This window comes from Anabrus simplex, chromosome 3, assembly GCF_040414725.1.
Source record: "Anabrus simplex isolate iqAnaSimp1 chromosome 3, ASM4041472v1, whole genome shotgun sequence".
NCBI classification, from domain to species: domain Eukaryota; kingdom Metazoa; phylum Arthropoda; class Insecta; order Orthoptera; family Tettigoniidae; genus Anabrus; species Anabrus simplex.
This window is the reverse complement of record NC_090267.1, coordinates 417,399,486-417,426,463: the sequence shown is the minus strand read 5'-3', so window position 1 is coordinate 417,426,463 and position 26,978 is coordinate 417,399,486. Positions and strand designations below refer to the sequence as shown.

Below are 26,978 nucleotides of genomic sequence, written 5' to 3'. Positions count from 1 at the left end.
AGTTAACCTTCAATACCGATGTGGTGTTGTAGGTGTGATCTGTGGGTTTTGAAATGTCACAGAAGTGATTTGGATAAGGTGTACAAGAAAGGGACGTTACGCTTATATAAGAATTATACGATCTGTTCAGATCATTACCAGGCCAGCGTCTTTAAATATCCTCGACTATACAGCCAAGGGTATGTTACATTTTTACTCTAATTGTACGTAAATATTCACCAAGCATCACTATCGACATTTTCATACTTTTCTTTCTTTTATCCCTCTTCTCAGATTAAAGCCGGGATTTTATAGATTTTCATTCTGTTAGTAGGCTTCATGTTAAGAGGAAAATTGTCCAGCTTTTAAAATGTTAATTCATTGCATCATGTGTAAGGAATCTGCCGATATTTTTATTGGTAAGTGTCTTAATGTGATGATACAATGTTTTTTAAACGAGAAAAAAATACAAATCTAACCGTAAAAGTTCAGGCAGGAATGCTAAAGTAAAAAAAACCGTAATGCATAAATGAAAGATCAACCCATTTCACAGCAGTCCATTTCACATCTTGTTTATATGTCTAATTTCAGTCTTTAAATAATAACCTTTTAAATAATTCTTCATTCATTTATCCAGAATTGCATTAGCAGCTTTTAAGTTAATATCTCAATAATACTTCTAGACGTAATTTATTTATCCATTTTCGTATATGTATTTCCATTGATATTTGAATTTAGCGCGACTTTTCAGGTCAAGTCACTAGGAGCGCCACCGTCGAATTGTCTCCCATTTTAACAAGGCTAAATCCGTAAATGTCGCGTATTGTCTCTACTGTATTTGGTTAAGGTCTTGCTTATTACTTTTTACTGTCTAGTGTGCCATCGGTTATTTTCCTTTCAAATCCTCATGAAACCCCATCATTTGACTTCAGGTATTATATTGGATTACATCTAAATCCATTTTCATGGTTTTATTTTGCAAACATACTGAAAATTACATTTTAATAAACAGGTAAACTTTAGGAACAAGATAATTTTGCTTTAACCTAATAACAATTCTAAAAAAAATATGGCCAAAATTGTGTCCTACTTCCTTATCAAAGCGTTATGTTGATGTATGTTATGTTGCAAGTTTTGACCCATTTGTTATGTTAGAAACATTAAAATATGTTAGTATATTGCCAGGCTGACCACAACGAGGCTCGCGAGCCTCATGCAGCTCTTGAGTCAGTCTCGTGCGGCTCTTGGCACCAAGCTTAGAGTAAAATTAATTGATGTAATTAATAGAAATTAATATCTCGCGGCCGGCAGCAGTCAGTAACAGCTATGTGCGGCATGACGTTATTGACGCTGTAGAGGTCAGTGGTGAGAGATGGGAGGTGAAGGTAGTTCTGGGGATAGTGTTTCGAACGCGAGAGTGTGTCAATGAGTCAGTGTCGTGAGGTGAAGCCAGTCGCATTCACGTGTAGGGAGTAGCGAGTGCCGATACTTTTCTGTGTGCTGTTTGAGTACAGTTGTGGCCTGATGCTGTCTAAGAAGCGTAAATATGAAGAGGAGAATCGAGCTTTTAATACCGACTGGGAGGAAGAATTCGTTTTTGTAGAAAGAAACGGTAAGCCAATGTGTTTTTTGTGTCAACTGTCACAATTCAAGGCCAGTAATCTAAAAGGCCACCATGACACTAACCACAGCGGTTTCAATAAATATTTTCCTGTTGGCTCTCAGTTAAAGATAACTGAACTGAAATCACTAAAGGAAAACTTCATGGTCAGAGTAGGGTTATGTCAATTTTTACCAAGGGAGCAGATTTGGCAACCGAAGCTGGCTTCATCTTCACTTTTAATATTGCAAAAGCAAACAAGCTTTACACAGTGGGGGAGTTTATTAAGAAGAATATGGCACATATTTTTGTTTTAGAACCCGCTGCTAGATACACAATAGAGAGGCATTCTGTTATAAGTGCGGATATTTTAAATAATTTACAAAAAATCTAAGTGAGTGCTCAGCAGTATGTCTGGGCCTGGACGAGTCTACTGATATCAAAGATAAACCACAACTAGCCATATTTGTGAGGTATGTGTCAAAGGACTTGGAAGTGGAAGAACTTTTAGCCCTGGTAACTTTGAAGGATACTACTCGTGGTTGTGACATCAAAGAAGCCCTGGATGGTGTTTTGCAGAAAAACTCAGTACCTATAGGTAATATTGTCAGCATTGCTACGGATGGTGCACCATCTATGACTGGCACGATACAGGGACTTATTGAGCTTTTAAATGCTGACACAACATTTCCTGATTTTTTACATGTACATTATATTATTCACAGAGAACATTTAGCAGCAAAATACTTTTAGTACCCGCATATTATGCAGGTAGTTCTAAAATTGTGAACTGTATTCGCTCAAGTGCCAAAGCACACCGACAGTTCAAATCTTTTATAGAAGATATGAACAATGAAGAGCTTCCTGATGATGTATCTTGGTACTGCTTAGTAAGATGGCTATCAGTAAGTAACGTTCTTGGCAGATTTTTGAATTACTTGATCCAGTCAAACAGTTTATGGAAGAGAAAACTAAAATCTTTCCCTGAACTTAACGACCCCCAGTGGTTGTTAGATTTTTGTTTTCTTTTTCAGATGTGGTCCAGCATTGAAAAACGCTAAACATATCTTTATAAGGAAGAGAAAACTTACTGATTTGGCCCAGATTGTATTTAGCTTTCATAGCAAGTTAAAGATTTTTGGGAAAGACCTTCAGACTAAAATATTTGCTCACTTCAAATGTTTGAAGAAAATTAATGAAAACTTCCTGACGTTCAGGTGAAAACTGAAGATTACAGGAGTAAAACGTCTGGCCTTGTTGAAGAAATCAATGGCAGATTTATTGATATGAGATCACTTAAACCTTAATTTTCATTCCTGGAAAATCCTTTTGCTGTTGATGTTGTGGGCGATGGCTGTCCTGTTTCATTACCAATAGCAAATACAGCAGCTGTAGAGTTGGAACTACTAGAACTGCACGACGACGAAGGACTAGGACTCGAACGAAGCGGCGTTTCTGCCATAAAATTTGGAAATAATATTCCAGAAGAAAAATACCCACTAACAAAACAGTGTGCTAAGAGACTTATCTCAATCTTTGGTATTACTTATGTGTGTGAATCCCTGTACTAAACGCTTAAATTCATTAAAGCTAAATATCGATCTGAACTAACTGATGAACAATTAAATGAACTTGTGCGAACTGCGCTTACCAATTAAGATCCAGATTTCACAAAAAAACTAACAGCAAAGTAAAATCTCATTCCTTGATGTGTACATGAACAATAATGTTCTGTGTAGTGTAGAAAATAAATGTTCCTTCATTTGTTATAACATGAAAAACGTTCATTTTATAAACATTTTCTAAACATGATCCCAATTTTGTCTCCTAAATTTGCGGCTCCCAAAATTAAGGTTAATAGCCACCCCTGGTATATTGTGTGGCATGCCACAGAAGAAGTGTTCATGTGTCACCTAGTGGACCTAGTGGTACGCCTGTCATAGCTTCGCCAACCCTGTCCTACACTATGTCGAGTTCACTTTCATATTTGTGTATATGTCTGTACAGCATCACGGGGAGATGGACGGGTGTGTTTTAATGACACTGTATTATTTCATTTTAGAATAACGTCGAGCAAGATTTAGCCATATATACAGAGCAAGTGGCTGTGTGGTTAGGGGCTCGAAACTGTGAGCTTTCATTCGAGATATAGTAGGTTCGAACCCCCACTGTCGGCACCCCTGAATATGGTTTTCCGTGGTTTCCCATTTTCACACCACGCAAATGCTGGAGGTGTACCTTAATTAAGGCCTCGGTCGCTTCCTTCCCAGCCCTAACCCTTTCCTATTCCATAGTCGCTATAAAACCTATCTGTGTCGTGCGACGTAAAGCAACTCGTAAAAAAAAATCTTAGAAGGGGATGCTTCAGAAGGGACCTAAAGCATAAAACTAGGCCTATGCATCTGTCTTACGGTTGGTAGTCTATAACATGGCTATAGGCACTTTTTTCGCATTAACGATAAATGCAACAAAACACATTTTGAAGCGATTTTGAGATATCGTAATGAAGAATGCGATTTTGGTTAAGAAAATTAATTTTTGCGAGTTACAGCGAATTGAAGCGATAAGGCCAGTTTAGAGAGAAATTTGCGTACTTTGCGATAAGTGCGAAACTGCAGCGAAATTCATGGAAAATAACGAGCTTGACATTGTAGGCCTATTTCCATATTACGTGTATGAAGAGAAATGAAAGACTGGAAGATTTCTCAGTTCGACAGAAGCACCTGTTCGTTCTAATATTCTACGAAATGCCTTAAAGTATGGCCATATAAGGATAATTAAGATTGTATAATGAATGATATCAATATTGTTTCTCTTTATACAGAATGTAACAATAAGATAGGCCGAACTTTCAGGACACGTTCCTAACACGTAGAATAAAATCTATATATGTCTGTTAGGTCATCAGCCCAGAGGCTGGTTGGATCCTCAAATTGCACCAAAGGCTATGCAGTTATAGGGAATTGAAAAAAACCAATGGCAGAGCCCAAATGAGGCGTGCTAGGCAAGATGAGGAGTGAGATAGTTTGCCATCGCTTTCCTCACTGGACCAGAAGGTGCCACTGCAGCACGACTGATTCTATAAGCAACATCTTTCATAACACTCAGACACCAGTTGTGCTCGAAATGTTATTACTCAGCACCACCCATACCCCAGCAGCTTCCATATTGTCATAGCCATGGATGAGACTGGGACTTCGGTGGAAGCTACACTTTGCTCTAGCCTGTGCCAAGAGATGGATACAAAAATACTGTATCCATCAAGAAATGGCAACATGCGGTAATCTATATGTACGGTACATAAAAGAGTTTTGTCTGTACATTGCTCAGAATTTGAAAATAATGGTATTTCTGTATCGATCGTGTCCACAGTAAAAAGGAAATCCGCTTTTTAATTTTTCTCATTGTCTGTGTGTGTCTGTACGCGCATCATGAGAAAACTGCTGAAGAGAATTTAATGAAAATCGGTATGTAAAGTCGGGGAATAAGTCGCCACAATCTAGGTCAAATAATTTTATACACGCTGAGTGAAATGGTAGTTTAGGGGAAAGTCCACAATGTAGTTCTCAAATATTTATGTTATTAGTGGTTCTATCGATAAATTAACTAAAGTTATATAGCATTAAATTTCCGATCATTTATGTCATACATTTTTACCGTATCAGCTTTGATAACAGATCTTCATGAATTTGGATTTTTGTTTCTAAGTCCACATCAACGCCGAGTGACGAGAAAATGGGTAAAGAGAATTTAATGAAAATCTGTATGTAAAGTCGGGGAATAAGGAACTACAGTCTACGCTATACATAATTTTATAAGATGCCCTAATATCGCAGAGTCGAAAGAAAACTAAATGTGAAGACGTACAATACAGAAACCTCATCAAATTGATCAACAATAATATAACATTGGCCATTGTTGTGATGTGCTTTGTTTCGTCTGTTACCACTCATCTCCGATAGATGGGGATTATTGCTGCGTACCGAGTATAACAGCCTGCCTGAATACTGGTGGGAAGTAGATGGAGAGTTACATCTCTCTTCTTTAGCATGCCATTCCTCTCGTTTATACATTTTCTGATACTACTGGTACGTAACACTGGCTCACCATAGTATTCGAGGTATTCAATCCCTACTCTGAGGCACTGATTGGAATGAGCAGTGTGCACATTTAAAGGAATAATGGCAGAGGAGTGTTGATGGCTGTCTGCGACCTGGTCATTCCAGCACTGGAACTTTGGACTGTTCGTTATAGAGGTGTGACAAACTTATTTTTGTGTAACTGCTACATCTGTCACTGCTACAATAAATTAACTGAAAAGTAACCGTTAATAATAACGTACGTCACTCACTTTTTATTGGTCACAGTCTGGTCACGGCTTCAAGCTTGTCTCCTTACAGCTGTGTTAAGTCCCATTCATTCACTCGCACATGCGCGCACGCATCACTACGCTGTTTAAAGTCGGTGCAGCAAAACACGCATTCCTATTTGCTATGAGAAATGAGAAAACATAGCGTCTTTTCTGAAATCTTAGAGTAGTGAGTTTGACAATGCCCCGATCTAGGATAGAAGACAAGAAAACATGATCTGTCTGCCATACCTCGACACAAACCGGTACAAGAGGATAGATTAAGTAAAATGAAGTAATGTTATGTTATCTATAATATCAATATGGAAAGTTGGCATACTAATTTATTTATGGTACAAGAAAAATTGTACTGGTGAAACTTATAATGTAGGTAGCCCTGCGTGATGTCTGAGTCGGATTACCCCTGAGCAGTTGAATATGTCATAACAGTTTACACTTTAGTTACCAGATGACAGCAGCAACTTAAATACACTACAGAGTATAGTACACTATAGTGTATTTGAATTAAAACAATCTCCTACGAAAGCGCTCTCGCTTGGAAGACATGCGTACTATCTGAACTCAAAGTCAAATTCTGTGCCTGTAAGCTGCTACTAGTGACAGTTCTCACTTCCCAGTTACTGTCTTCACTAGTACGTTATACTGTTGCCGTTACTCTAACCTGTTATTTTAATCCTCGTTACATTTGTAACAGTGACAGGCATGTAACTGTGACAAAGCAACTGCTACGTTTATTTTTCAGCCATCTCTAGTTCATTAAAAGTGGGAAAATGTACGTTTTTTCATTTGATCGAGTATTTTGTGACCTATGTTGACTTCAGTTGGGAAAACTTGACAGTCTTTCTGAGAATTCCTTAGCGAAGCACGGGTACATCAGCTAGTATCGTATGTTATATGGACATGGGTTCGGAAACTCTTTCTTTCCATGTTAGAACTCCTGTTCTACAGGTTTCAATAGTAGATTTACACGGGAAACAGGACGTTCCGCCATACAATATGAAACTCGCTCTTACATGAAATGTCCAATACGCCCTCCGTTAGCATATCCAATACTCCAGTGATACATCAGCGCATCCGGGCTTCAATGCGACGGTGGCTTGATGCATTGACCATTTCATGTAGTATGCTGGTATGTTCTGTTCTTGTGTATTGCCCATGCTATTTTTTTCATTTTCAAAATCTTTCTCCACTCGGAGGCTGCCTAAAACAAATACACAAAAGCAATTTCATTGAAAAACAGTAAATTATGTCTCAGTCTGGCTAATATAGGTGGTGTGAGTATCAAAAGAGAACCCTGGAGCGCTTTCAGCCCCCAGTGGAACTCCTTGGTACTGATGTTGAAAGTCTTCATCAGCCCTGTCGTCTTCTTAAGGGGCCCATTCACAGTCGAGCGGGTTGGCGAGCCCGCTCGTGACCTTGGTCGCACTGACCGGCTCGAAGGTGTATGGGGGGTTGTTGAGGGTTGGGCTCGAGGTTGGGTCCGTGTTGGCGGTTCGACTGCTAAACCAGCGAACCCGACCGGTTCGCCAACCCGTCAGTGTGTGTATGGCCACTACCTGACCGGCTCACTGCGGTTTCGTCTGTAGCTTAATTTGGTTTCTGTGTGAGTTAATTAGGCCTACCTCAAATAACAATGACTTTTGAGAAAAATAAGCAGTTCCGGGAAGAATTTATTGAAATGTACCGGGCGAGTCCTGGAGCTTTCCCAGCCTTCCGTCACGCAATGCCTTCCATGTGTTAGTGCGACATTCGAACACTAATAATAATAACAATAACAACAACAATAATAATAGTAATAATAGTAATTTGAAGAAGAATCCATGGTCTCCCGATACTCTCGTACAAATATTATTAGCCTATAGACCATTGTGCTATGACATATGACTCTCGCGCCTCTGCACTTAACTTGTTAATACTGTAAGTATGTATCATACATTACTACAGTAGTGGCATTTTCTGTATTTCATAATTAGTAGTGAAATAACATTTCCCAAACTAATCACTTTCAAAAGAATATTACGTTTGTTTTATAAAAACGATCTTATAATACATCACAATCAAAATTGCGTAGGCCCACTTACGTGCAAATATTCCGACTGCAACGTATCGAAGATTGCCCAACACGTCTCAGGAATGATTTTTCCAAGTAGCTGAGGAGATATTACACTGCTAAATTTCAGGTCTTCATAGCTTCTCCCTGTCGCTAGAAATCGCAATGTTACAATTAACCTCTCTTCAGCACAGATGGTATCTCTCATGTGTGTCTCCTGTTTCTCTATGGCCGAATCAACTCCAACAATTTTTCGCAAAAACTGTCGCTATCCATACGCAGAAAGTTCTTATAATCTGCAGGCTCTTGTACGCACAGAGTTCTTAATAGGCTGACGTGTGAAAATCCTGGTTTATCTCTCAACCATCCTTCATTCACACACGTTCCTTCTTTACATCATTGCACAAATTCTGCAACAGCTACAGCCACTTTGGAATGTTTTCGTTGGGCCATAACAAAAACACTTTTTTGCTAGTGGCTTTACGTCGCACCGACACAGATAGGTCTTATGGCGACGATGGGATAGGAAAGGCCTAGGAGTTGGAAGGAAGCGGCCGTGGCCTTAATTAAGGTACAGTCCCAGCATTTGCCTCGTGTGAAAATGGAAAACCAAGGGAAAACCATCTTCAGGGCTGCCGACAGTGGGATTCGAACCCACTTTCTCTACAACAAAAACTAGGCAATGCACATACTATTTGCAATACAGACTGGCGGACTGGTCCGCCAACGGGTTCGCCAGTGTATGGTCACCGTCGAGCCAGTCGGGTTCGGGGTGTGGATTTTATACATGGACGGGCTCGCCAACCGGCTCGACTGTGAATGGGCCCCTTTAGAGACTGTCCCGCTCGCAGCGATCAATGAGACCTCTCACTTCTTCATGCAGTTCGTATTTATTCTTATAATAGGGCACTGTAGGCAGGTAGATAGACTTCTTTTCTCGGTCCACTTCGTCTGGCTGGTCGGAGTGCGTTTCAAATCTTACTGTGGGGTCTAATGTATATTCTTTCTTCCCTTTAAAAACGATCATATCTATCCTCGTGCTGCCATTTACTCCAGTGCAATGGACTTCCTCATGCACTTGAAATCCTTTATCGCGGAGAGTGCTATGGACGTTCTGATGTGATGTCTTGTGTTCCGAAGAGCTTCACCGAAGGCAGAGGAACCCAAGACGTGAGGTAATGTGTCTCACTACATCTTCTGCAGTGGCTACCATCAAGGAACCTTCCTGGTACAGCTCATACAGGTGCAACGTTACATGCCATTTTCAGCGCATCTGTCCACTTCTTGCCAGAAAGGCCATCATGGTTTCTAACCCAGCGGTTTGCAAGAGGAACTCCTTGTACAGACACTCCCTGACCTTTGCTTCTCAATTGGCACCATTTCTCAAATTCAGATTCTCGTAATTTATTTCCGAGTTTCTTGGAGTTCATACTCACTGTGCCTGTTCTTCATATCCTCAGTTTTTACGTGTGAGGAACGTGCCCTGAAAGTTAGGCCCTACTGTATTGTTACATCCTGTATATCTGTCTTTCACGTAAGATATAACGAATTAAAAAAAATCACATGAACGAAAAGTTATGAATTATTTTAGAAAATTATTAAAGCGAAATTCAAGCGATAGAGGAAAACCGTCTTCGCGAAATTGTATATACATCAGTGCGAAAATATCGTGACTAAACATGGCCAATATTTGTTCTATACCCTTTTTCAATACAGTGAAAAATAAGAAATATCAGTGGCAGTCATGTAAATGTTCAAGTCCAAGAGCCGGTAACTAGTTCTATAGACTGAAGAGTTGCTATGGACGGCAATGTTTCAAAGGTTTTGTACAACTCTCAGAAGAATATGAACTCTATGCTTGACTTTCTTTTATACCGCGAAGTAGAGACCAAATCAATCAGATGATGCTTGTTTAAAGGGGCCTAACATTTAGGTCTTCCGCCCCTAATGGTATGAAATGAGACGAAATGTAAGGACAATTAAAAATCTCTAATCCCCCACTGACCAGAATTCGGAAACAAGAAGCGAAGAATGAATGGATGGATATGAAGTTAAAACGATCAGTGGATCCGACCCGCAATGCCCCACATTCCCAGAAACTAGCGTTAAACAATATTATTACTGACCAAGGGACTGCTTCTAAAGCACAATACTGAATCGATGATGCTTGCAGTCTAAACGGGTTCAAAATCCAGGTCATCGGCCCCTCATAATGGTACCTATCGCTACGAAAATAGAACCATGCCATTCGGTTGCGGTACTAATCAAAAGTAGCGTAGACTCGCGTTATTCCACACATGTTACTACTCACAGGTAATGAAATTCGCACATGTAACACAGACCTATGGTGTTTCGCACACTGCGGCGCTATTTACAGGCAACGCAAACCTATGGCGTTCCTCACATAAGTGGATTAACCACAGGGACCCGCACTATCCCGTGGTGTTCCTAAGCATAGGCAAGGCAGAACCATGGTAACGCTCATATAGTGGTACGAATCACAGGTACTGTAAAATGCATCCTGAGCGTCACACTGTCGCTACTAATCATAAACCTATTTTGTACCTAACATAGTGGTACTACGCGCAAGTAAAAGCGACCCATGGTGTTCCCTGCGCGATGGTACTGATTACAAGTAGTCTCATGTTCTAATTTGATCATACCGAGCTCGATAGCTGCAGTCGCTTAAATGCGGCCGGTATCCAGTATTCGGGAGATAGTGGGTTCGAACCCCACTGTCGGCAGCCCTGAAGATGGTTTTCCGTGGTTTCCCGTTTTCACACCAGGCAAATGCTGGAGCTGTACCTTAATTAAGGCCACGGCTGATTTCTTCCCAGTCCTAGCCCTTTCCTGTTCCAACGTCGCCATAAGACATCTGTGTCGGTGCGACGTAAAGCCTATAGCAAAAAAAAAAATGATCCCTTGGTCGCCCCCTTACAACACGCAGGGGATACCGTGGGTGTATTCGTCTGCGTCTCCCACCCACAAGGGGTAAATCAATATCAGAAATGATGCAAGAAATAAAATATGAAGGGCCACATTTGGCAAGGAAGCGAATACGTCACGATAAGCCGCTGACGGGGAGAGGCACGTCCATTTATGTGCCTCAATCTGGGGAACAATATGAGGGGAGGAAAAAAAAAAAAAGTGACCATGCACATGCTGAGCGATTGTCCGGTCAACGACGGGTACTACAGCTAATGTTTTTACGTCGCACTAACTACTATATTTTAAGGTGTCCGGAGACGCGGAGGTGCCGGAATTTAGTTCCGCTGGAGTTATTTTACGTGCCAGTAAATCTATCGACACCAGGCTGACGTATTTGAGCACCTTCAAATACCACCGGACTAAGCCAGGATCGAATCTGCTAAGTTAGGGTCAGAAAGCCAGGGCCACAACCGTCTGAGCCACTCGGCCCGGCTGTACTACAACTAGTAAAAGAATAATGTGAGGTCAACTCTCAGTATGGTTTATGCAAGTTCTTGAATTCTGCGCACATTGACCGGCCACCACGGTGTCTAAATGAAAAAAAAAAATCCTTTTAACTCGTAGGACAACAGCCTAGAGCATTATTTTAGGTCATAAATCAGTGGCGGCTGGTCGTATCTGAGGCTGGGTGTTGCACCAAAATGTTCAATGTTGCAATTTTAAATGAGAATCTAATAGAAATAACAAGAATCCCTAGTATCCGTATGTAATGAACTGCATTCATATTAAAATTGAAATACATATCCAGCAATTAAAACACAGGAAATAAGAATATAACTACAGTTATTCTTATCTCACTTGAATTGAAAATTCGCCCTCCTGTTTTTCATTGATGCAAACTTGTCAGTCACCCGTTGATTGAAGTCCGCGATTTCCATCAGCAGATCTCTTTCTATAGAAAGCATCGCCAAGGCCGACAATCTTTCCTGGGTCATAGAGTTCCTTAAGGAAGTTTTTATTTTATTCAAAGTAGAAAAACATCTTTCTACTTCGACAGACGTCATAGGGATTGTAAAATTAAACTTCAGCAGTTTCAAGCACTCAGTTCAGTGAACGTTCTCTCCAGGTTGTTGGTTATTATAAACTCTGCTAAACTAACAGGACCCGACAATGATCTGAATTCTTGTGCTAAATAGGGGCTGTCTGGCCGAGGCGGTAAAGGCGTGCTCGGTTCGCCCGGAAGGACGTGGGTTCGAATCCCCGTCAGGAAGTAGTAAACTTTAAGAAACGAGATTTCCACTTCCGGAGGTGCATATGGCCCTGAGGTTCACTCAGCCTACACCAAAAATGAGTACCAGGTTAATTTCTAGGGGCAAAGGTGGCCAGGCGTAGAGCTAACCACTCTACCCCATCATGTGCCGAGGTTAACAATGGTGGAAGCCTTTACCTTCCACTCCTACAAGGGCTTTCATGGCCTGTACGTAGGTGACTTTGCTTTGCTTTCTTGTGCTAAATAGATGGACGATAGTTCATGGCGTAGTTTCAGTTTGTCCAAAACCGTATACACTATTTGTTGAAACTAAACTACACAAACACCGGCAGCTTTGTGACGAACTCTTACTCACAATTTAGAATCCATCAGTTTTAATAATAACGCACAGAAAAATTATCTAGAACCAAAACACTCAATCAGCTGAAAACACACCAAGACCTGCACGTGATAAATGTAAACATAACGTCTACATTAACACCAACAACTCCATGTCGCAATAGTCCAGCCGTTTACCAACATGTGACAATGTTGGCACAAAGCTCGTTTTACGGTTGGCAAATGTATAACATGAAGTTATGCTGATGAGAAAACGTTTCCTCCGAAAGTATATCCTCAAAACAAATTTTGGGATTTAATAAAAGGTTATGATTGCCCATGAATTACCAATGTTGGTAACATTGTGAATGGTGCGGTGCAGCTTACCCTTACCCTAGTGGCGTGGAAAAGAAATTACTGTTGCGAGTGGAGAGAAAGCAGGGATGAAGTCATCTCTGCAGAGTGGTGCAATCTAACGGGAACATTTGGAGTTTGTTTTTCGTTAGGGGACTTGCTGGTCTCATGCAACTAGAGTTGGGTCGGAGTCGTTCAAAGGAAGGAGCGCGCTCTTTCGCTCCGCTCTCCAGATGGAGTCAGCTCCGGGGAGTCGTTCGAAGGAGCGGTTTGCTCCAAGCATCGCACGGCTCGAAGAGCCTAGCCTCTTCCACACCCCCACCCCACACACCACATTCACTCGCTCCTTCGACACGCTCCAAGCGTTGTATCGCTCTTTCTTCGCTCATTTAAAGAAGTGTGCGTCTTTGCCACAGCTGCCAACCACATTGTGAGAAGGAAAGGAAGGAAATGGTTGAAAATCTATATTATTAATAAATACATTCTGATGTAAGTCCTTGCAAGGAATATTAGAATGATATAATTCCGAGAAGAAGATATTTTTCCCTGTTAAATATTTTAAAAATAACGACGACAAACAATCTGTGTTGGTAAGCTGTACCCTTGTTCACCTCCACCCCTTACTACAAACTGTTTAGGACGTAATTCATCAAATAGCCAATAGATAGCATTGTAATACGGTTCTTCTCGAAGAATATCTTTCTTGGAAACCCGACAAATTGTGAGAAATACATACACAGAAAGAGACAGGCTATCAGCATCTGTTAACCAGACGTGTCAGTCTCAGTATACCTGCCCCTGCATAAAGACATTATACTACCAAGCTCGATAGCTGCAGTCGCTTAAGTGCGGCAAGTAGGCTATCCAGTATTCGGGAGATAGTGGGTTCGAACCCCACTGTCGGCAGCCCTGAAAATGGTTTTCCGTGGTTTCCCATTTTCACACCAGGCAAATGCTGGGCCTTAATTAAGGCCACGGCCGCTTCCTTCCCATTCCTAGCCCTTTCCTGTCCCATCGTCGCCATAAGACCTATCTGTGTCGGTGCGACGTAAAGCAACTAGCAAATAAAGACATTATGACCAACTCAACCCGTAATAAACTCTCATAATTCCAGTGTAGATTGAGAAAATTCGTCATTTCTCTTACGCAGAATGTGATCACTTCCATAACGCGACAAATCCCTATGTCTTTCTTTAATTATTTTATACGAAAACGAATGCGTTAAAATTTCGAGTAGGCAACATTATCTGCTTTTTCCTTTTTATTCATTGGCACCAATGTTCCATTGTGAACTGGAGTTTGTCGAATATCGGTCTATGGTCAGTTTTGTCTAGAGTGTTCAGTGGGAATCATGGCTTTAAGGCAAAAGAAAAAGAGTGACATTTTAAACTTTTTTAAAGATTTAGGCGATGGGAAAGCAAAGTGCAATTTTTGCTCAAAACAGATTTCGTATAAAAGTGGCAGTATGTTTAATCTCGAGCGCCACGTTCGAAATTTACATCCTACTATGTCGTTGTCTACAGAACGGCTAACGCCCGCTCTTTCCTCTTCAGAAGAATTTTCGGATGATCGTAGGTTAGCAGTGGCTTCGATTGCAACTTCTAATGAAGATGATTGTAGAGTCACACCAGCATCAGCCTGTGTTACACTTGAGTAAAGCGGAACGCCCCACCGGAATTCGGGTCAGACGTCCATTAGTTCCTATAGATGCACCGACCTCTTTCCAACAAAAGCAGTAGAGAAATTGACATTTTAGTTTTGGAGTCAATTGTGGAAAATTACTTGCCATTCCGCATCGTTGAAAGTAAAAAAATTAGGACACTGATTCATAAACTCAATAAAGCTTATAATTTGCCTAAAAGAAAAACTCTATCGCAAGTAATTCTTCCACAATTGTATAATATGACGAAAGAATTTGTCAAAGAACAATTGGAGTCCGCAGTCTACTGTATGTGACATTACCTACTGACTTGGACTTCTATGAACAACGATTCCTACTTGTCCGTGACGGCTCATTTCATCGAGGGAGTCGAGTTGGTATCTGTTCTACTGGAATGTTTCATTACGAGAAGCACACGGCTCGAAACTTGGCTGAAGAACTCATAAGAGTTGCTCGTGAGTGGAAAGTGGAGACTAAAATCGTGTGTATTGTTAGCGATAACGCTGAAAATATTGTGGCTGCAATACATCAGACAGCCTGGAGGCAAATCCCATGTTTTGCCCATAATTTAAATTTAGTTGTGAAGTCGAACTCCACTGTGTTAAAGACATCACTGCGAAAGTGAAAAAAAAAAGTGGACTTTTTCAAACGCAGCTCACAAGCTGAAGGCAAACTGCGAAAAATGCAGGAGCAGATGGGTGAACCAGTCTTGAGTATTAAACAAGATGAGGTAACGAGGTGGAATTCCACCTTCGTTATGCTCGAGAGGATTATTGAGGTCCAACGAGCTCTAATTTCAACAATTGCCTTAAACTACCCTGATCTGCCGCAGCTAAATAGCGATGACATCCAAAAGATCAAGCAGTTTGTGAAGTACTCAGAGCTTTCAAACTGGTCACTGAAGAGATGAACAGTGAGAAACAAGTGACAGCCTCTAAAGTGATTCTGCTGAGCCTGTCACTTAGACAATGGTGTGCCCAGTTTGTAAATAACTTTGCAATGTGTACGGAAGTGCAGGAGATGGCTCAAAAGATACTGGAAGCTCCTACAGTAAGGTTTACAAATATCAAAAAGAGTGCCATATTTTCAGAGGCAACAGCAGTAGATCCGCGCTTTAAATTACATGGTTTCGCGGATAGGAGTTGTTATAACTCATGCAAACAAAGACTTACCCGTTTCTGTGAAAGTCACCAACTTCCCGTCAGCTCAGATGATGTTTCGCCTACTGCCCTCTCTGAAAGGAGTCCATTCACAGCTAAAGTTTCGAATTTTGTCCGGAGTCCACACGAAAAATCAGCTGCGATAATTGAAGTGGATAACTTTCAAGAGCCATTGTTGCCTCTGAAAGGAAATCCACTTGTTTGGTGGTCAGAAAGACAACATGTGTACCCTTCTCTCCACAAACTGGCATTGAAGCGTTTGTGTGTAGTCGCTACTTCAGCGCCTTAGGAGAGATTTTTTTTTTTCAAAAGCAGGACAGACTATAATTGAGAGAAGGAGCCGACTCACAGGAAAGAGAGTGTCCCAGATTTTATTTTTAAATTCTAATTTAAGTGAGTGGTGTATTTCGGGCGATGTACTTTGTGTAAATAGTTTGTACATAAACTTTAGCTTCTAGTTTTATATGCCTGAGAATATTATTATAAGAGTGCAGCCGAATGAGTTTACCATATTAAACACTACGTCATTCCATTTAAAGTGATAATTTACTGGCACGAAACAAATGTTGAATAGCGAATTTGGACAGGCGCTGTGTGTTGCCAAAGGACGTCGTTTTAAACGTGGCGGTAAACACAGACTGGTTACGTGTACGTGTCGAAGGAGCGGGAGTTGGAGAGGGAAGAGCGGAATGGCGAGGAGCGGAGCGAGCTCGGGGGATGAGCTGGTTGAAATTCAAGGTAAGTTCTCTTCACTCTCTCTCTTGACGCTCTCAGTATGAGCGAGTGTTATGTTTGAACGGTACGCTCTTTTGAAAGGAGCGAGCGGGGAGTCGCTCCACAAAAAGAGTCGTTCACCAGGAACGACTCGCTCTTGAGCGACCCAACACTACATGCAACTCCCTAGGACCGATACTGGCGGGCTTGCTACCTGATGCTATACATCGTATACAGGCTTAGGCTCGACCCTGCTGAAACTAAATAGCGGCGCGCTGTGCGCTAGGGAGTTTGGCGTAGGAAAGTCAACCCCCTGAGTTTGATTTGAAGACGGCGGAGTTTAATGGTTCGTTACGAAGTATTAGTACATCGAACGATAAAAGGTGCTTGGTTTTAACACAGTTTAGAGTACATGTTAGGTTTATTAAACTGCAAAATAGGAAGAAAAGACGACAAATCAAGCGTAAAATTATTGGGAGTTGTGCAAACCTGCAACAATACCACGCACCGCCCCTGTCATAAATGCATTATTTCTTTTGTCGATTCCCTACTTCACATACGACAGATCTGTCTGTAGGCTACCATCAGCCTTCTGACAGAGGCAAGAGAAAACTAACACACTAATATTTGAAAAAAATTACTTCGGAAGAACTTGAACGAAGTTAAAGTTGATGAATGTTACTGAGGTAGGTGGCCACACTTCCGTGTTTGCACGGTGTGATTTTATTAGTGTGTTGTATAAATTGTTAAGTAGCAAAGCATCGCCATTGCTCTGCATATGGAACGAATTCCATTAAATAATAACTGCGTTATTGCGTTATGTGCTGTGTTGGTTGTTCGTCGTTGTCAAAGAAAATATTGGATCCATCCTATAATTAGTGACAGGTCATCAAGTGGCCATTTGTGCTCCTACACAGTACATTAAAAGACAACCAAGAGAATATTTGAGCATTACAGAATGTCCGTGATCTAATTTGAAATGCTTTTTTGTTTGTTGAAAAATTCTATCAGCAAAAGAAACAACGTGTCCCCGAACACAGTGCCCGGTACTGACAACCACGCATCTCTTCATATGTTTTCTTAACTCTTGGTCTTTTGTGTCGTAAAGGCACGGGTACTTTTGTACATCCATTCTGCAAAATGAAAGTACAAAAAGAATGCAGATGGACCACGCGCAGTATTCGAGTACAATAGAGTAAAATACCGCAGCGTCGTCTTCTCCCAAGTGTGACCATGCACTGAACGGGAACACACGCAGACTGGGTATCTGGACCTCGGCAGTGACCTTGGTCCATTCTGGAGCGGGCGACCTTGAAGACGCGCCGTATCTCTTGTCCTGCGGCGAGAAATCACTGTGTGGCCGGTCCCGTCTCAGATAGTGCTGTGCATTTTTGAGGCGAGATTTCAACCAGTAACGAAGCGTGAAATCACGCAAGTGTGGCCGTAGCCTAACGCTGCTAATAATAATAATAATAATAATAATAATAATAATAATAATAATAATAATAAAACCAAGAACTGGAAGAAAGTGATCTCAAGAAGGAACGACACTCTCGAAGGATGAATGAAATTTGGAAGGAAAGGAAATCTAACACAATGAAAAGTTACCAAAGTTTATTCATCGTACCCTCCAAATGGGTTATTCGAAAGGAGAGAGAAAACCAAAATCATGACAAACACCCACATACTGTACATACCCTCAAAGTCCAAGAACAAAAGATTGACATAGTAAAATAATTCAAATATCTCGGAGAATGGATTAGTTGGAATGCTGTGGAATGCAAAGCAATGAAACCCAGGAAAAATAAATTTGAACTGGCCTTCCAACTAACAAAGGATACATGCAACAAGAAATCCCTTTCATGGGGGTCCAAAATTGATCATAAAACAGTTATTAAACCAGAAGCACTATACGCAGCAGAAACACTAGACACGAATTTCAAAAGTCAGATGGAGAAACTCGAGCTAAAAGGAAACTTTAGGACAATAACGTACGAGTACATCAAGAATGAAACTGTGCAAGAAAATTGAAAACCTCTTAGATACTATGCGAGAAAGAAGGATAAATTTTTTCTATTTGTTTTACGTCGCACCGACAGAGATAGGTCTTATGGCGACGATGGGACAGGAAAGGCCTAGGAATGGGAAGGAAGCGGCCGTGGCCTTAAGGTACAGCCTGGTGTGAAAATGGGAAACCACGGAAAACCATCTTCAGAGCTGCCGACAGTGGGATTCGAACCCACTATCTCCCGGATGCGAGCTCACAGCTGCGCGCCTCTAATCACACTAGCCAACTCGCCCGGTAGGATAAAGTTTTACGGCCATCTTCTCAGAATGAACTCTTAATACATTAACCAAACAAATCTTTGACTTCTTCCGTAACCGCAAAACAAAACTGGTTTAAAGAAACTGAAAAAGACTTCACTGAATAAAAAAATTACAGAAAATTCACTGTTCGATCGAACAGTTAAAGTAATAAAGACGAAAATATAAGGTTCCTAGAAAAAATATTACATTAAAAGCCAAACCCATTATCTCGGAAGACGAGAGGAAACTAAGATCAGAAAGAATGAAGAAATAGTGGGCGCTAAGAAAGAACACACAAAGAAGTGATTGATTCAATGCACCCCAAAGAGGGTGAAACGAAATTTTTATTATAGACATGACTTTCAGGGTTCAGTCTGAAAGACTGAATATACTGAACGCGTCCACAGTCTCCTACTTTTAACTAGCACTGTGGCCTCGTTTAGTTCCTTATCTCTTGAAACATTATAAACTAAGTCTAACCATCGTCGTCTTGGTCTCCACTCTACTTCTTTCTTGACAGAGTTCATTGTTCTCCTAGGTAACCTATCTTCCTCCATTCGCCTCACATGACACCACCACTGAAGCTACATTATGCGGACAGCTTAATCCATCGAGTTCTTTCCTAACTTAACATTTATCTTCTCATTCAGAGTGCCCACTTGTCATTGTTCCCACCTGTTTGTACCAGTGATCATTCTCGCTACTTTCATGTACTGTATTTTATATTTAACTTACCTACTAAGATGTCCTGAGTCCACCCAATTTTCACTCTCGTGCAATAAAGTTGGTCTGAAAACAGATCGGTGTAAATATAGTTTCGTCCGGGAGCTAACTTCTTTCTTAATACTGCTGATCGCAACTGGGAGCTCATTGCATTTAGCTTGGCAGCAGCTTGATTCAGTGTCACGTGCTATCCTTCCCTCCTGGGAAAATTCATCTCCTCAATACTTTAAATAATCTACCTGTTCCAGTTTTGTGCTCCCAACCTGACATTCAATTCTCTTAGGTATCTTAGAGATAGTGTACTTACTTTCATATATTTCTTTAATGCATCTATTTTCAGGGTTTCAGCACAGTCTACCATTAAGACCAATTCGTCGGCATAGGCCAAACTGCTTACTACATTTCCACGTAACTGAATCCCTCCGTACCACTTCATACCTTTCAGTAAATGCTCCATCTGAACCATGAAAAATAAAGGTGAAATATGACAGCCTTGTCTAACCCTTGTAAGTACCTCGAACGAAAAAATATACTACCATCAATAATCACTAGGGTTCGTAAATTTATGACCTAAAGAAGTACAAAATATGCAAGCAAATATGCCCTAAAAACTAGCTAAATATGGCCTAAAAATGGTCAAAAATGACAATTTAAGGGTAGGCAGCAAGTATTGGGGTATTAATATAAAACGTGCCAAAGTGATAATACAGCAGACATTTAATCAAAAATAGACAGCTACGGTACGCATACGTTAAAAATTAATACATTCATTCAGTATCGAAGTCCTGAGGCGCAGTTCACACTCTTAAAAAGAAATAGAACCAAGAAAACGAAGTATTAAGCATGCTTTTTGGAATCTTGTCAGTGTACTTCCTAGAGCATTTCTTTCTCGGAATAATGTCTTCTAAACATGCTACCTATATACTTCGTGGAAAAATAAATCTGCTATAGTATTTTGAAATCCTGTGTTAAAAACCACCAAGCAGATAACACGTACCTTGTTAAAAATGACGCCTCAATTCAAACAAAAATGCTCAAAATGTAATCAAATATGACCTTATATCACTAAAATTAGCAAAATATGACCAAAACAAAAACGGCCGAAATATGCATTTATATGGAACATACAATTGCTTTAAACGGGATGGGAGGCCCATCATTCACACATTTTTCAGATTTCGGGTAAAATTACCTCAGGAAAGAAAGATGGCTTTTCCTTAACACCCGACCTTAGTTAGCTCAATTGTCAAATTACTGTAAACATCTTTGGTTGCTTTCAGTAATCTACCCTTAATCCCATAATCCTCCAGTACGGCTAAAATCTTCTTCGGTACTGTGGATGAGATTTCCCTAGATCTATGAAACAAACTTATGTAACTGTCTACTCCTCTCGTTGCATTTTTCAGTTATCTGCTACAGCCCTTCTGTGGTCTGAAACCACACTGCTTTCATCCAAATTACTCTTAACCGTTGATCACGCCCTCCCTTGTAAAATTCCAATGGCCCCATTGCTTGGTATACTGATCAACGAAATGCCGCGATAATTTTTGCAATTCTTCCCGCTCCCTTGCTTATCGAGTGGTGCAATTATCTTTTTCGTCCATTAGAAACCCTACTTTCCATGCTAATCTTATTACTCTGAAGCAATTTCATCCTTGTATTCCCACTATACAGAGTATCTAAATTATACGCAAAAAATAGATGCTCTTCGTGTTATATAAAAAACGATGGCACAATCTAATTGGCGGAGAAAATCTCTTTTCGCCAAAATGAGGTTACATTGTTACTTCAGGGCGCGCGATTCTTTGATGAACTCGCCCGTATTTGCTGGACGGAGACAGAGATAACGCTCCGCGCGAATGCATAAGTTTCTTCGTTCGACTCGCCCATAATTGTCCTCGTCCCTTGTAGGCAACATCCACAGTTTGTTTATTAATGAGCCACAATTGCGCGTACAGTACATGCTAATGTTACTGGCCTTACGTCCCACTAACTACTTTTACAGTTTTTGGAGACACCGAGGTGCAGGAATTTCGTCCCGCAGGAGTTCTTTTACGTGCCAGTAAATCTGGTGACACGAGGCTGGTGTATTTGTGCACCTTGAAATACCACCGGACTGAGCTAGGATCGAACCTGCCAAGCTGGAGTCAGAAGGCCAGCGTCTCAACCGTCAGCCAGGCACATAAGTACAACACACAGTAAGATACTTGTTAGTCAAAGAATACAACCGATCATTTCTCCTCGTCTGTTGGTCTTTATCTGCCGCCCCACGATCGCGCAGTTCGTTACTCACAACATTGTAAAAGGAATGTAGTATTGAACGAAAGAAACATTACCTCAATGGTTTGATTACAGTAAATGTTCAATATTCCTTCTTACTTCGATCTTCATGTAATAAGAAACGTCCATGGGAGTTAAATCAGCCGTGCGTGGAGGCCATTTCACTGGCACACCACGGGCTACCCATCTCCCTGGATAATTATCATTTAAGTGCTGCGTGGCACTTCGAGGGAAATGCGATGGAGCACCAACATGACAGTCGCATTCGCTGCCGAATACCCAGAGGAACATTCTGCAATATTCCAGGCAATGATTCTACCAAGAAACTGTAGCATTCCTCACCGTACAGGCGAAGAGGAAGGAGTGGCCCAAGTGAATAGTCCTCAACAATGCTAACCCAAATATTGACACTAAACCGATGATGAAATAATGTGGACACTGCTGTCAAATGAGAGCCTCCCTCCTTCACGCAGTCGCCTGCCAATGGACACGAAGGTTGAATGATGTGGTTGGTGGCGATAAGGGTACCGGAGCCCATAAATCCGTATGGCTTCTGTCCCATTGCCATGTGCCGCATCGTGCATATCAGCCATTTCTTCATTGGTGTACCGAAATGGAGCTATTCTCACCAATTTATACGGCAAACTTGGTAGCCAATGTGTGCAGAACAAACGAGAAAGTTGTGCATTCACACCGAGCATTCTCTCTGTCTCCGTCTATCATACACCCCACTTCTCCCAACCCTTCACTCTAGTAAACATTTGTGCTCATCCCAAGTGGTGCAGATCTTTTCAGGCACACCACCCACTGGAGATGAGCTGCATGTAGGCTACCATTTTAACTACATACCAGCCCTCCTGAAAATGAAAAAAAATGAAGACCTACAACCTGTTTTCCAGTCATTGACCGGGTCAGGGATGTAACGAATGAAACAGATATAGGCTGTTATTACAATGGGGTCGCCACTCCCAAGGTGATTTATTAATGAGTGGTAAATGATATGAAATAATGGAGTGTTGCTGGAATGAAACATGACAGGGAAAACCGGAGTACCCGGAGAAAAACCTGTCCCGCCTCCGCTTTGTCCAGCACAAATCTCATATGAGTCGCCGGGATTTGAACCACGGTATCCAGCGGTGAGAGGCCGACGCACTGCTGTCTGAGCCACGGAGGCTCTACACCAGCCCTCCTGTCAGTCTTAAATTTCTGACAGTCCTGGGAATCGAACCGAGGCCCCCAAGGACGGCAGCTAATAGCGCTAACCGTTACGCTACAGAGGTGGTGCTGCATAGCAAAGGGCAGCGGTTTGAGCCCTGGCAGAGCAAATACGGAGAGTTCATCGATTTGAATCGTATGCCCGGAAGTAAGAAACTGAACCTTTTTTTCGAAATGGAAAATTTCCTCCGCCAATCCGATTGCGCCATCGTTCTTGAGAGAACACGAAGAAAGAAAAAAGTGTCTAAATGGAGACCACCCTGAAATTTTTTAAGGATAGATGTAACGAAATGTTAAGTAAATAAATAAAATATTTTTATCATCTATTTTGTCATTGCATTTAACAGGCGCTCAGAGTTGGAAGTTTGTTTCGCAAGAGCTCGTAAATGCACAGGAAGCCGACGAGGTTGAAGCCGGAGCCATTGCCATTCCAATGTAACCATCTTCAGCCGGGATCGAAAAACTACAAAACTAACACACTTTTACGCAACTTTTGATAGCGTGAGCGCAGTCGAATGACGTCCAAGTTGTACGTGGAATCCGATCCAAAAGGACGTGACTTCATCTTAAAAGTACTTTGTGCATTAGCGGAGATGCAAAGTGCAGCTTCATTGGCGACATTTAGCAATGGCCTCCCAGTTAAAACCACATTAATTATGTTTCACGGAATACTGTATTTGTAGCAGGCCCTCTCGCCTACTGTCATTCAACTAATGGAGCAATTATTTTATAGTTACTTCCTCAAAATCTTGAAAACTTCCATAAACACTCTCAGAGTTTAAGTGATAATCCCTCATAGCCGGAATAGAACCCTTTATCTTTCGAATAGAATGCCTACGATTAATAGACAGCAGCACTGAGGCTAACATTGAATTTATTAATGTAAATTTGCGGTGGGATTCTATTCTAATAAATGTAAGTCAAGGTATAAAATAAAAGAAAAACGAACAATTCTGCAACTTTCCTTAGGGTAAGGGGAGAAGTTGAAATTAGGGCACAAAAAGCAAAATAGCATTAAGTAAACAAGCATTTTTTTATTCAGTGAGAAATTATTCTTTCACGGTGATGACCTGTAAGTTCCAAAACCAAAGTTGAAAGAATTTTTTTTGATTCGGTTTCTACCGTCGGCAGCCCTGAAGATGGTTTTCGTGGTTTGCCATTTTCACACCAGGAAAATGCTGGGTCTATACCTTAATTTTAGGCCACGACCGCTACCCCCGCAATCCTAGCCTTTACCCGTCCGCGTGTCACCGAAAATGTTCGATGTGTTATTGCGACGTTAAACCACAAGAGAAAAAGTCATCAAACCCCGAGAAAGGGTTTATGGAAGTTTTCGGGATTTTGAGGCGACTATAGACAATAATTGATCAATAAAGAAAGCTCCACTAAAATGATCCCCTTAACAGATGGTAAGGCCTGCTACACAGAAAGCATACCGTGAAAAGTCATCCATTTGGATTGACCAGGGGTCGTTGCTATCCGGATTAATAACTGTCAGAATGAATTAAAATCTTTGTATATTGTATAAGGCAGAGATTCTCAAACTATGAGATTGTACCACATTCTCATTGCTAAAATTTCAAGGTACCCCTCTCCACGAAAAAATCCCTAAATTATAGGTTTAAAAAACATGAGTACCTGGCTATTCATTGACGCATTTTTAATTGATTATAAACCATTCTTTTAAACACACATCGTAAATAAAACGCGATTGCGAAATTAAATACATTTTTACAACACATCACAAAAAATGTAAGAGAGTGCCTGTATCAAGTATAATACAATGATAAAGTAATAATAATAATAATAATAATAATAATAATAATATTATTTGCTTTACGTCACACTGTTTTATCGGTTTTCCAAGACGCCAAGGTGCCGGAATTTAGTCCCGCAGGAGTTCTTTTACGTGCCAGTCAATCTACCGACACGAGACTGACATTTGAGCACATACAAATACCATTGGGCTGAGTCAGGATCGAACCTGCCAAGCTGGTGTGGGAAGGCCAGTGTCACAACCGTCTGAGCCACTGAACCCAGCGAAAATATAGTAACACTGGTTACCCTGTTTGTATGAAAGTTTCACAAAACGCTAGATTTTAGCCTCAATATCAGATTAATAAAAAATGATGAACATTTTTCGATATTAGTTCTGGAATTAAGACATCGCGAACCATCAAAATTTCAATGGGATAGGTGAGCTGCATGTTGCAACAGTATTCTGATATATTGTAGTGGCGAAGCGTGGTTCTATATGCACTTAACTTCCTTCTTATGTATTTCCATATTTCAAATTTTCATCTTTTTTTTGCCCAGAAGGCTGCTCGCGAGCCCCATTAAAATTCTCAGGCACACCTCTAAGAGTATGCGTACCCCAGTTTGAGAACTGCCGGTATAAGGTATATTGAAATGTTGCGTTTAGGAGCAAAACACGCTTATTGACTCAAAGTATTACAAACGTTAAATAATCCTGTAGGAAAGAATGAAATGTGTACACAACGGTATATTCAGTAAAATTCTGTAATTTGAAAACCTCCATGGACCCGATTCACCTGTTTATTAATATTATTACGTAACCCGCTCCATCTATAAGTAACATAGACTTGCCGTTCACCATTTTAAATTAAATTCATTGCAATTTGTTCACGTTTATGCAGTGAGGTGTACGGTACCGCTAGTTAGATTGCAGATGGTAAACGGCGGCTTTTAAATGCCATTCACTGGGACAATCATGAACGTGTCAATACTATGCCGAGGTCTGCTGCAAGCATAACGAAAAATGAAACTTGTACAAACTTAATTCTACTATAATGCCCTCGGACACCAGGTTTACCCGAGGTGACGTTATTTTGCAATGATATTGGTATTCAAAAAACTCATTAGCACTGATTCAAAGTACTGATAAGAACACTCTCCATACTTAACTGATGTTCATTAATTATAAAAGAACTAGTACATCTATAACAGAATGATCGAAATATTAAAACGTAAAATGAGGCCTTTTAAGCAATGTTGATCTTTGCCACAAATTCTGCACGAGTTCAATTTCTCTATCCACTGCCTTTGTAAAATTACTTGGTTGATAATTATTTCGCTTATTTTCTTTTTCAAAAGTAGCTTCTACAGAACGTGAATTTATAAAAACAAATCATGTTAGCTATACGTGATGAACTTTAAGATGAATTCCATCAGTTTCATAAATCCACTGTATAGTATTGCACAAACTTGTTAATTAGAGAATAACTACTCCCATAAAGAGATGCATTGGACGGACCTACCTTCCCTCTCCGCTAAAGCTCTGCATCAGAACTGACCTCAAGCACAAAGCTCATGCATACTATACACTCTTTCACGTCATGGCATAGAAGTCATTTGTTTCTTCCAGTCAAAGATTCTATGTGACTGAAATATGCCACTCCGCCAAACATGTCTCACAGGAAACTCGAATGCACAATAACAAAGAGAATGAGCATCAAATTAAAATCTTCAAGATATTTTCTAAAAATATGAAGCAGTATTCATTTTCTTTGGTTGTAGTGACCGTTCTTTCCTACGTAAACAGTTTTTCTATTATTACATTTAATAAACATGAAATGACATGGCATACAAACGGTGTCCTTTAGTGAGATTTTTTTTTTGCTAGTTGTTTTACGTCGCACCGACACAGATAGGTCTTACGGCGACGATTGGACAGGAAAGGGCTAGGAGTGGGAAGGAAGCGGCCATGGCCCTAATTAAGGTACAGCCCCATCATTTGCCTGGTGTGAAAATGGGAAACCACGGAAAACCATTTTCAGGGCTGCCGACAGTGGGGTTCGAACCTACTATCTCCCGAATACTGGATACTGGCCGCACTTTAGGGAGAATTTGTTGTTGTTACAATTTAATTGAATGTTGTTAAATGAATATAAACTATTTCTATATGTAAAATATTTAGCTGTACTTTCCCAAAAGCGTACAACATACTTTTTTGTAGAAAAACACGCACATACGTGGCCGCTTTTATGTACGTAGCAAGTGATAAAGGGTGTACTGGTAATTAGAAGTGGGT

General features: G+C 40.7%; 1 protein-coding gene across 1 annotated transcript in view; it reads right to left on the bottom strand.

The window, feature by feature from the left end:
• Positions 1 to 26,280, bottom strand: part of LOC136867389 (chorion peroxidase) — a 107,122-nt gene extending 80,842 nt beyond the window's left edge. Inside the window, exon 1 of the mRNA XM_067144573.2 lies at positions 26,206 to 26,280. Coding sequence (XP_067000674.2) covers positions 26,206 to 26,231 — 26 coding nt within the window. The 5' untranslated portion in view covers positions 26,232 to 26,280. The remainder of the gene's footprint in view (positions 1 to 26,205) is intronic.
• Between the last annotated feature and the right edge of the window lie 698 nt (positions 26,281 to 26,978).